The following is an 11,496-nucleotide window of genomic DNA, read 5'->3' as shown; positions in this document are numbered from 1 at the left end:
GGTGTGTGTCTTTGAGTGCACCGTGTGTGTTCATGGCATGTGTGCCTGTGTGTTTACATTCCCACTCTGTGTCCCCCCCAGTAAGCTGAAGGTAATGGATAAGGACCGTCGTCTGTCTATAGAGGTGTGGGACTGGGACCGTACCACCAGGAACGACTTCATGGGCTCAATGTCGTTCGGTGTGTCTGAACTCATCAAGTCCCCCGCCTGCGGCTGGTTAGTGATCCTTCACACACAGACAAGTGCCCAGGCACACACACACATATACACACACATATACACACACATATACGCACACATATACACACACACACACACACACACACACACACACACACACACACACACACACACACACACACACACACACACACACACAACTAGTGTTCTTGTTCATTCATCCTTTACTTATATAGGTAGCTGGAAGTTTTCCAGTCCGATCCAATGGCTGATACTATTTTATAATATGAAATAGGTCCATACTGTTTTCAAATACAAAAACACACTCAGTGAAGTACAGCCTGTTGGACAGTGCCAACTCCATTCATTCATTCATTCATTCATTCATTCATTCGGACAGACAGACAGACAGACAGACAGACAGACAGACAGCATCCCTCTGGGCTCTAATGCATAGACAAGTTGTTGTTGGGATTTTTGTCCGGCTGCTGTGACAAGCCTGGATGGGCATACGTAAACACTCTCTTTTAATGTTAGCATACTTCCATCAGTTAGCCTGATTCAACCCTGACTCACAGCTAAGTGCTCAGCGTGTCCTTAGCCTTGCTAGAAGCTGGGGAGAAGATTCAGGACTGGGAAGGAGACCATTGCTTCCTGGAAAGACCTGGGCCCACTAGTGCTTAATGCTTGGCATCGGCAGGCATCACTGTAGACGATGACGGTGGTGATGATGATGTGTGTGTTTGGCAGACATTTTAAAGAGGTGTCTCTGTGAGTGTATACAGATGGTCCCTGATGCTTAGTAATGAGGTGTGGTGTGTGTGTCGTGTGTGTCGTGTGTGTCGTGTGTGTCGTGTGTGTCGTGTGTGTGTGTGTGTGTTCTGCCAGTGGGGAAATGTGCCAGAATGGTTACACAACAGAGCAGCCAACTGTAAACAGAGATATCCATTCTGCTGGCATTGCAGTATCGAGGCTAGACTTACTATAAACACATTATACATATCAATACAGAGCACTGCCAGCTGCAAAACCTCTATTGAGTATCACTGATGCTTACATTTGTGGTTGGTCCTGGTCCAGTATAGTGAAGTCAACAAAGGTCATTTTTTAAATTGGTTAACCTGATTGATTTATTGATTGATTGATTGATTGACAGATTCTGACAGTGCTGCTCTGGTCCACTCTGCAGGTACAAGATGCTGTGCCAGGAGGAAGGGGAGTACTACAACGTTCCCATCCCTGAGATCGACGACGTCAACATGGAGCTCAGGCATAAGTTTGAGGTGAGGAGAAGAGGATCATGGGATTTGTAGTCCATCGACCACTCACTGGGAAAGACATTAGAGCGTGTGTGCGTGTGAAATTCTAGGAATTACATATTACTTTATTAGATCTCTGGATGGAATAATAATTGGTTACTGTCACATTGTTGAATAACAATCTTGCCTCCCACCAAGCAGTCTTCTCACTGTCACACACACACACACACACACACACACACACACACACACACACACACACACACACACACACATAAATACCTAAACACTCTCCCTTAACAAATTGATTATTTCCTGATTCCAGAGCTCTCTGAGATACTGAGCCACCATGGTGATGTTGTCTGTTCTCTCTCTCCTCTTCAGCTGTGTGATTGAATATTACTCTCTCCTCTTCAGCTGTGTGATTGAATATTACTCTCTCCTCTTCAGCTGTGTGATTGAATATTACTCTCTCCTCTTCAGCTGTGTGATTGAATATTACTCTCTCCTCTTTAGCTGTGTGATTGAATATTACTCTCTCCTCTTTATCTGTGTGATTAAATATTACTCTCCACTTTAGCTGTGTGATTGAATATTACTCTCTCCACTTTAGCTGTGTGATTGAATATTACTCTCTCCTCTTTAGCTGTGTGATTAAATATTACTCTCTCCTCTTTAGCTGTGTGATTAAATATTACTCTCTCCTCTTTAGCTGTGTGATTGAATATTACTCTCCTCTTCAGCTGTGTGTTTGAATATTACTCTCTCCTCTTTAGCTGTGTGATTGAATATTACTCTCCTCTTCAGCTGTGTGTTTGAATATTACTCTCTCCTCTTTAGCTGTGTGATTGAATATTACTCTCCTCTTCAGCTGTGTGTTTGAATATTACTCTCTCCTCTTTAGCTGTGTGATTGAATATTACTCTCTCCTCTTTAGCTATGTGATTGAATATTACTCTCTCCTCTTCAGCTGTGTGATTAAATATTACTCTCTCCTCTTTAGCTGTGTGATTAAATATTACTCTCTCCTCTTTTGCTGTGTGATTGAATATTACTCTCTCCTCTTCAGCTGTGTGATTGAATATTACTCTCTCCTCTTTAGCTGTGTGATTGAATATTACTCTCTCCTCTTTTGCTGTGTGATTAAATATTACTCTCTCCTCTTTAGCTGTGTGATTGAATATTACTCTCTCCTCTTTATCTGTGTGATTAAATATTACTCTCTCCTCTTCAGCTGTGTGATTGAATATTACTCTCTCCTCTTTAGCTGTGTGATTGAATATTACTCTCTCCTCTTTAGCTGTGTGATTGAATATTACTCTCTCCTCTTCAGCTGTGTGATTAAATATTACTCTCTCCTCTTTTGCTGTGTGATTAAATATTACTCTCTCCTCTTTAGCTGTGTGATTGAATGTTACTCTCTCCTCTTCAGCTGTGTGTTTGAATATTACTCTCTCCTCTTTAGCTGTGTGATTGAATATTACTCTCTCCTCTTTAGCTGTGTGATTAAATATTACTCTCTCCTCTTTATCTGTGTGTTTGAATATTACTCTCTCCTCTTTATCTGTGTGATTGAATATTACTTGGAATGAATGCTCTCAGAGTACTACTAGCCCCTTTCACATTTCTCTTTTTCTGTCTATTTTCCTCCGTCTCTTTAATCCATACAAACTACTGACACAGTACCACAGGGCAAAACCATATAACCTCCTTTCCTCGCGTAGTCTCCTGTCCTGAAACAGTCTCCTGAGACCTACATGTAGTTGGGTTGTTTTAATTCTCATGTCGCTCTATTCAACAGCCTTCACATCCCTCCAAGGCCAGGGTTTTCACAAGTCTGGGTGGGTTGCCTGGGAAACCAAAACATCATCATCAGGAAGAGAGAGAGAGAGAAAGAGAGAGAGAGAGCGAGAGAGAGAGAGAGAGAGAGAGAGAGATGCCTCTACAGGTGTATAGTATCATTAGAATATTGTAGCTCTTGAGCATGGTGTCCGTTGCATATTGTGAGAGATGGTTTTGACATTCTCTGTATGTGCTGATAATGCCATCCTTCATTAAAAATAAGCTGTTAATAATCATGGATATCGAAGCGCTTTAAAGGGGTGGTGGGGACTTACTACCACTGTAGCTTCTCTTTCCTGTCTCTTCTAGGCCTGCCAATTAAACCACTACCTCAAGGTAGCTCTTCTGCCCCCCCACCTCTCCTTTAACCATCCCTCCTTTTCCCACCCTTCTCTATCAGCTCTGCAGTCTCCTCTTGTCTTCTTCCATTGATGTCTCACACCTCTCCTCTGATGGTTTGAGTAGCGCTCAGCTTCTTCAAACGTGATTTACTAACAAAGATGCCAAGTTTGTACAGGTCAGGTCATGTGGTTAGGAGCCATTCCAGGCCTGGTCTGCTATGCAAGAGAAATTCTCACATTTTCACTATTACGTCACACATTGTACACACACACACAGACACACGCATAAACACACACACACATAAACACACACACAAAAACACACACACAGCGTTGATGTTAGTAAATCTGTGGACCACACAGACCTCTGGAGGGGTCCTCATCCTCACCATCTCAGGCTCAGCAATGCACTGTCATTGCCCAGGAGAGCAACACTACTGCTCCTCATTGGCTAATTCTGACAATGACCCCTCCTTATTGGCCAGTAGTGTGGTCCGCAGCCCACCTTCAATTAGTCCATCACAAGCTAGACTATAGAAGGCTAATAAGTGGTTAAGCATGTGGGCATGTGTATCGTGTTGAACTGTCCTGTACATGCACGCCTTGGTGTGTGCACACACTCTCCTCCACAAGGTGGCAACATTGGATTGGATTCAATTGTATAGGTTTGTGTGTGTGTGTGTGTGTGTGTGTGTGTGTGTGTGTGTGTGTGTGTGTGTGTGTGTGTGTGTGTGTGTGTGTGTGTGTGTGTGTGTGTGTGTGTGTGTGTGTGTGTGTGTGTGTGTGTGTGTGTGCGTGCGTGCGTTAAACTCTATGGTCAAATGCTCTCACAAAATCTATTGTATGTTTCACATTGTCTAACTTCTCATCTACGTTAAGCTTTTTTGTTGTACAAACTAAACTTCAGATTCCAACACATCACCATCATTGGAAAGCATTTAAGTCATCATATCAGCTAACATAAAACTGTAGTAACATAGTAAGTAAGTACTGTAGTGAGTACTTACTTAAAAAAGTGCCTTTTTAATGCTTTGCATACATAAAAAAAAGAAAACATTGCACCTTGTGTTTCACTGCCATTCTGATGTTGACCACTAGAGCTAGCTGCTCTTTTTCCTACCAATAGCCACTAGATTGGAAACCGATAACACCGCCTAACACTACCAACCCATTTAGTCAACGTTAATGTCAACACACCTACCTATATTCTCCCTGTAGGTCTAACATGATGACGTTCTGAAGTTCATGCTTGTTGTTGGTGGTGTGTCGGTGCAGTAAAGGGCCGGTCCCTATGCTCTGCTTGCATTAGCCTCTCCTGTCTATAGACTGGTTTAGCGTCTGTCTCTGAGCAATCATACATCAGTCAGCCCACCTTTATTTATTTAAACAGGTAGGCTAGTTGAGAACAAGTTCTCATTTACAACTGCGACCTGGCCAAGATAAAGCAATGCAGTGCGACACAAACAACAACACAGAGTTACACATGGAATAAACAAACATACAGTCAATAACACAATAGAAAAAAAGTCTGTATACAGTGTGTGCAAATGAGGTAAGATAAGGGAGGTAAGGCAAAAAATAGGCCATTACTGGCAAAATAATTACAATTTAGCAATTAAACACTGGAATAATAGATGTGCAGAAGATGAATGTGCAAGTAGAGATACCGGGGTGCGAAGGAGCAAAAAATAAAATAACAGTATGGGGGTGAGGTAGTTGGATGGGCTGTTTATAGATGGGCTATGTACAGGTGCAGTGATCTGTGAGCTGCTCTGACAGCTGGTGCTTAAAGTTAGTGAAGGAGATATGAGTCTCCAGCTTCAGTGATTTTTGCAATTCGTTCCAGTCATTGGCAGCAGAGAACTGGAAGTAAAGGTGGCCAAAGGAGGAATTGGCTTTGGGGGTGACCAGTGAAATATACCTGCTGGAGCGTGTGCTACGGGTGGGTACTGCTATGGTGACCAGTGAGCTGAGGTAAGGCGGGGCTTTACCTAGAAAGTACTTATAGATGACCTGGAGCCAGTGGGTGTGGCGACAAATACGAAGCGAGGGCCAGCCAACGAGAGCATACAGGTCGCAGTGGTGGGTAGTATATGGGGCTTTGGTGACAAAACAGATGGCACTGTGATAGACTGCATCCAATATGCTGAGTAGAGTGTTGGAGGCTATTTTGTAAATTACATCGCCAAAGTCAAGGATCGATAGGATAGTCAGTTTTACGAGGGTATGTTTGGCAGCATGAGCGAAGGACGCTTCGTTACGAAATAATAAGCTGATTCTAGATTTAATTTTTGGATTTGGATTGGAGATGCTTAATGTGAGTCTGGAAGGAGAGTTTACAGTCTAACCAGACACCTAGGTATTTGTAGATGTCCACATATTCTAAGTCAGAACCGTCCAGTGTAGTGATGCTGGACGGGCGCGCAGGTGTTGGTAGCGATCAGTTGAAGAGCATGCATTTAGTTTTACTTGCATTTAAGAGCAGTTGGAGGCCACGGAAGGAGTGTTGCATGGCGTTGAAGCTCGTCTGGAGGTTAGTTAACACAGTGCCCAAAGAAGGGCCAGAAGTATACAGAATGGTATCGTCTGCGTAGAGGTGGATCAGAGAATCACTAACAGCAAGAGCGACATCATTGATGTATACAGAGAAAAGAGTCGGCCCGAGAATTAAACCCTGTGGCACCCCCATAGAGACTGCCAGAGGTGCAGAAAACAGGCCCTCCGATTTGACACACTGAACTCAGTCTGAGAAGTAGTTGGTGAATCAGGCGAGGCAGTCATTTGAATAACCAAGGCTGTTGAGTCTGCCAATAAGAATGTTGTTGATTGACAGAGTCGAAAGCCTTGGCCAAGTCGATGAATACAGCTGTACAGTATTGTCTCTTATTGATGGAGGTTATGATATCGTTTATGACCCTGAGCGTGGCTGAGGTGCACCCATGACCAGCTCTGAAACCAGATTGCATAGCGGAGAGGGTGTGTTGGGATTCGAAATGGTCGGTGATCTCTTTGTTAACTTGGCTTTCGAAGACCTTGGAAGGCAGGGTAGGATAGATATAGGTCTGTAGCAGTTTGGGTCTAGAAGAGGGGGATGACCGCAGCAGCTTTTCAATCTTTGGAGATTTCAGACAATAAGAAAGAGAGGTTGAACAGGCTAGAAATAGGGGTTGTAACAATTTTGTCTAATCATTTTAGAAGGGAGGGTCCAGATTGTCTAGTTTTGCTGATTTGTAGGGGTCCAGATGTTGACCAGGGTAGGGGTGGCCAGGTGGAAAGCAAGGCCAGCTGTAGAAAAATGCTTATTGAAATTCTCAATTATCGTGGATTTATCGGTGGTGACAGTGTTTCCTAGCCTCAGTGCAGTGGGCAGCTGAGAGGAGGTGCTCTTATTCTCCATGAACTTTACAGTGTCCCATAACTTTTTGGAGTTTGTGCTACAGGATGCAAATTTCTGTTTGAAAAAGCTAGCCATTGCTTTCCTAACTGCCTGTGTATATTGGGGGGCTATTCGATGCTAATGCAGTATGCTACAGAATGTTTTTGTGCTGGTCAAGGGCAGTCAGGTCTGGAGTGATCCACGGGCTATATCTGTTCCTGGTCCTACATTTTTTGAATGGGACATGCTTATTTAAGATTGTGAGGAAAGCACTTTTAAAGAATAACCAGGCATCTTCTACTGACGGAATGAGGTCAATATCCTTCCAGGATACCCGGGCCAGGTCGATTAGAAAGGCCTGCTTGCTGAAGTGTTTAAGGGAGCGTTTGACAGTGATGAGGGGTGGTCATTTGACCGCAGACCCATTACAGACGCAAGCAATGAGGCAGTGATCGCTGAGATCCTGTTTGAAGACAGCAGAGGTGTATTTGGAGGGCAGGTTGGTTAGGATGATATCTGTGAGGGTGCCTGTGTTTACGGATTTGGGTGGGTTCTGGTGGGTTCATTGATAATTTGTGTGAGATTGAGGTACATCAAGCTTAGATTGTAGCATGGCCGGGGTGTTAAGCATGTCCCAGTTTAGGTCAAATAACAGCACGAGCTCTGAAGATAGATGGGGGACAATCAATTCACATATGGTGTCCAGGGCACAGCTGGGGGCAGAAGGTGGTCTATAGCAAGCGGCAACGGTTGGCCTTCATCAGAGTGTCAAGAGTCTTTCCCTGGTGTCCAGAGACAAATTTCAACAAATTAAAAATACCTAGTTATCGAAAAGACAAAGTCAACCGGTCCTTAAAAAATTGCAGTTCATTTTGTCAAATCGTGTTTTTTCATCAGGTGTGCATTCATCACCAGAATCATAATAGAATCAGGACCGTGATAGCGAGTCTGGTCCAAGGCTTCAGTTCTTTCTGAAATGCAATCATAGACAGGTAGTTGGCCTGGCAACAGTTGTCTCTCTGCTGGGTGTTAGTTTCCTTTTTCTCTTGTTATCTGAAAGAAACAGACAGCGGTTGGAGCTGCAGTGGTGGCCGGTGAGCTCTAATTGCCCTCTGTGTTGGGGACATGGCAGTCCAATCATTGTCACAAAGGGGAACAGAGACACCCCTACTGACCCACACCCATGCCCTCACAATAATGCCAAATACTACTCTGGATAACTGTCAATCAAAGGGCAACAAATATATTTTTTTATGCTCCAATCAGTCGATATGAAACATCAAAACATCTGAATTGTTCTGTTATTACAACTTTTAGTTATCAAATCTTTATGTTGTCTTGGTGTTTCTGCATTCATTTTCTGAATAAGTTTGTGTTGTTTGGGATATAAATTGTTTCTGAAGCTCTATAGGAACTTGTTATTACCACCTCCCTACTAGCTATGAAGTAGCTTCATCATGGGTCCATTCTGAATCCTTGAAAATATGTAGATCTTAAAAGCTGTAAGCCTATCGTCAAAGGATAGAGCATGGTAGCAGTCTATTACCATGGCATCTATCCCAGTGTTAAAGCTACCATAAAGCAGACAGATGAGTGGGAATAGTGTTTGTGACTACCTGACTGTTATGGAACTCCCACAAGTCCCAGAGGACCAGACTATACTTTCTGACTGACTCTCTGTCAGTCTCATAGGCAGGAGACACTTAAAGGGGCAATCTGCTATTTAAACAACACAAAAGTGGACACCCCTCTGCTTTTTTGGGTAAACACCTGAGGTATAGGGTTAGGGAAATGTATTGACAGAGCAATCGATGCAAGAACTGACCATCCATCTGATCAAAATGACAGTTTTAACTATTTTGAAGCTATACAGTGTTTGTTTACAATTACATTGTTTACAAACAATGGAGTAAAACAATCTTCTATTTTGGGTTCTGATGACAGTTGAACTACTCTCATGAGGCATTTCTAAGTTATATTCTTGACGAATCAATGGATATATATAATTCATTTAAAAGTCCCAAAATGGATGTAGCAATCGCAGATTGCCCCTTTAATGCTTGGTCTCAACTCTGTTCCACACCAATAGACACTGGATGACAGGCAGCTGAGCACTGGGTTTCATTTGATGCTGTCAGAATCAGAAGAGTAGAATTTCATCATGTTGGTTGTTCGAAAGAAAGAATCTGGATGCATCCCAAATAGCCCCCTGTTCCCTTTATAGTGCACTACTTTAGATTAGAGGCCTATGGGTGCCACTCTCCCTTAAGGACAGATCATTTACTTGGCAGGCTGCATCAAGCACCTCATGACATTTTTGTTATTTTGTTTGTTGGATGTTGAGTCATGTCTGTGGAGCATGTAGTATGAATTGTAATATGTGGGGTTAATAAAATGTGGTGTAACAAGTTTGTGTTTGTGTGTGTGTGTGTGTGTGTGCGTGCGTGCGATGTGTGTGTGTGTGTGTGTGTGTGTGTGCGTGCGTGCGTGCGATGTGTGTGTGTGTGTGTGCGTGCGTACGTATCTGCGTATGTGTGTTTTGCGACGTAGAAAGCCAAGCTGGGCCATGGGAAGAAAGTGATTACGCCAGCGGACCACAGACGGTTCAGCTCGGACCGCACCGTGCCCGGAATGGACCGTGTCCGACTCAGTGACTTCAACTTTCTGGCTCTGCTGGGGAAGGGCAGCTTTGGCAAGGTAAGAGAAGAGGCTGGGAATGTAACATGTGAGTAGTTGAATTCATTAGAGGTTGAGGCATCAAGCTGGACCAGCAGAACCAATGGCAGGGATCATTTTTGACATATTCGGTAGACTACTTTTGAAGTGTGAAAACATCTGACAAACTTATATTTTTGGAATGTAATGTCCCTTTAAGGTTAGGGTTAGGGCTAGTGGTGTAAATCCTTTAACCCCAGGTGTCCCTGTGTAGGTGATGCTGGCAGAGATGAAGTCCACAGAGGAGCTGTACGCCGTCAAGATCCTGAAGAAGGACGTGGTGATCCAGGATGATGATGTGGAGTGTACCATGGTAGAGAAGAGAGTCCTGGCCCAGAGAGACAAACCACCGTTCCTCACTGCACTCCACTCCTGCTTTCAGACTGTGGTAGGTACTGTACACACACATGCACACATGGGCATACATACATGGACTTACACATATACGCACACACACACACACACACACACACACACACACACACACACACACACACACACACACACACACACACACACACACACACACACACACACACACACACACACACACACACACACAGGGGATTCCCAGTGGGACTAGGGGGTTCAGGGGTCATGCTGCAGCTGAATAATAGAGGAGGCCTCGTCAGTGTGTTCTCATCACTCTTTCATGAACCTCTCACTGAGAAGAAACAGACAGAGCCCTTGACGACGCATCTACACACACTCCTTTAGAGCACGGGCTTGTGTGTGAAGTCCTCACAAGGATGAGAAACAGACAGAGCCCTTGACGACGCATCTACACACACTCCTGTAGAGCACGGGCTTGTGTGTGAAGTCCTCACAAGGATAAGAAACAGACAGAGCCCTTGACGACGCATCTACACACACTCCTGTAGAGCACGGGCTTGTGTGTGAAGTCCTCACAAGGATAAGAAAACAAAGACAGTTCTGCCAAGTGAAGACATTTTGCCTGTCCCCACAAGGAACATTACTATTTTAGGCTTAGGGGTGGGTTTAGGTTTAGGGTTAGAATTAGGGTTAGGGTTAGAATTAGGGTTAGGTTAAGGGTACAGTTTAGGGTTAAGGTTGGGGTTTTGGATTAGGGTTATGGTTCGGGTTAGGTTAAGGTTTAGGGAAAATAGGATTTTGAATGGGAATCAATCGTTTGGTCCCCACAAGGATAGTAAAACAAATGTGTGTATTTAATGTGTGTATGTTTCTTTTGTGTCATTGTCTTTGTGCGTGTACACGGCACACACTGCTTCAACACAGTGGCCAGTGAGTTGAGTGAGTTGAACCTCTCCAAACAACCCCATCATATAGATCTACAGAGCAGAGGGAGCAGAGAGAGAAGAGAGGCCTTTGTCTTCAATCAGCCCTGTGGAGAGTCCTGCTCCAGCCTCTCTGTCTGACTGACAGATGACTTATAAGGCCTTTCATAAAACAATAAAACACTCAGGTCTGAAGGTTACACCTGACACCTGCTGGGCTTTCATACACTTCAGGGATGGATTATGGGACTGTTGGTCTTCTATGTTGTGTACATCAGCAGGGTACTGATGAGGGTACAAACCTACTGTGTTTTGTTTCCTCCGTTGACGTCTGTCAGCTTTCTATTTCTGTGGTTCAGGTAGTACAGGTATTAATAGGAGGCTGTGGTTCAGGTAGTACAGGTATTAATAGGAGGCTGTGGGTCAGGTAGTACAGGTATTAATAGGAGGCTGTGGTTCAGGTAGTACAGGTATTAATAGGAGGCTGTGGGTCAGGTAGTACAGGTATTAATAGGAGGCTGTGGGTC

General features: G+C 43.9%; 1 protein-coding gene across 1 annotated transcript in view; it reads left to right on the top strand.

The window, feature by feature from the left end:
- LOC110486837 (protein kinase C alpha type) overlaps positions 1 to 11,496 on the top strand; it is a 198,940-nt gene that overhangs the window by 167,584 nt on the left and 19,860 nt on the right. Inside the window, exons 7-10 of the mRNA XM_036939339.2 lie at positions 82 to 216; positions 1,370 to 1,463; positions 9,549 to 9,695; positions 9,928 to 10,101. Coding sequence (XP_036795234.1) covers positions 82 to 216; positions 1,370 to 1,463; positions 9,549 to 9,695; positions 9,928 to 10,101 — 550 coding nt within the window. The remainder of the gene's footprint in view (positions 1 to 81; positions 217 to 1,369; positions 1,464 to 9,548; positions 9,696 to 9,927; positions 10,102 to 11,496) is intronic.

This window comes from Oncorhynchus mykiss, chromosome 12, assembly GCF_057628025.1.
Source record: "Oncorhynchus mykiss isolate SJ-2025 chromosome 12, ASM5762802v1, whole genome shotgun sequence".
Classification (NCBI taxonomy): domain Eukaryota; kingdom Metazoa; phylum Chordata; class Actinopteri; order Salmoniformes; family Salmonidae; genus Oncorhynchus; species Oncorhynchus mykiss.
The sequence above is the reverse complement of the archived record's forward strand: the minus strand, read 5'-3'. Positions and strand labels throughout refer to the sequence as shown.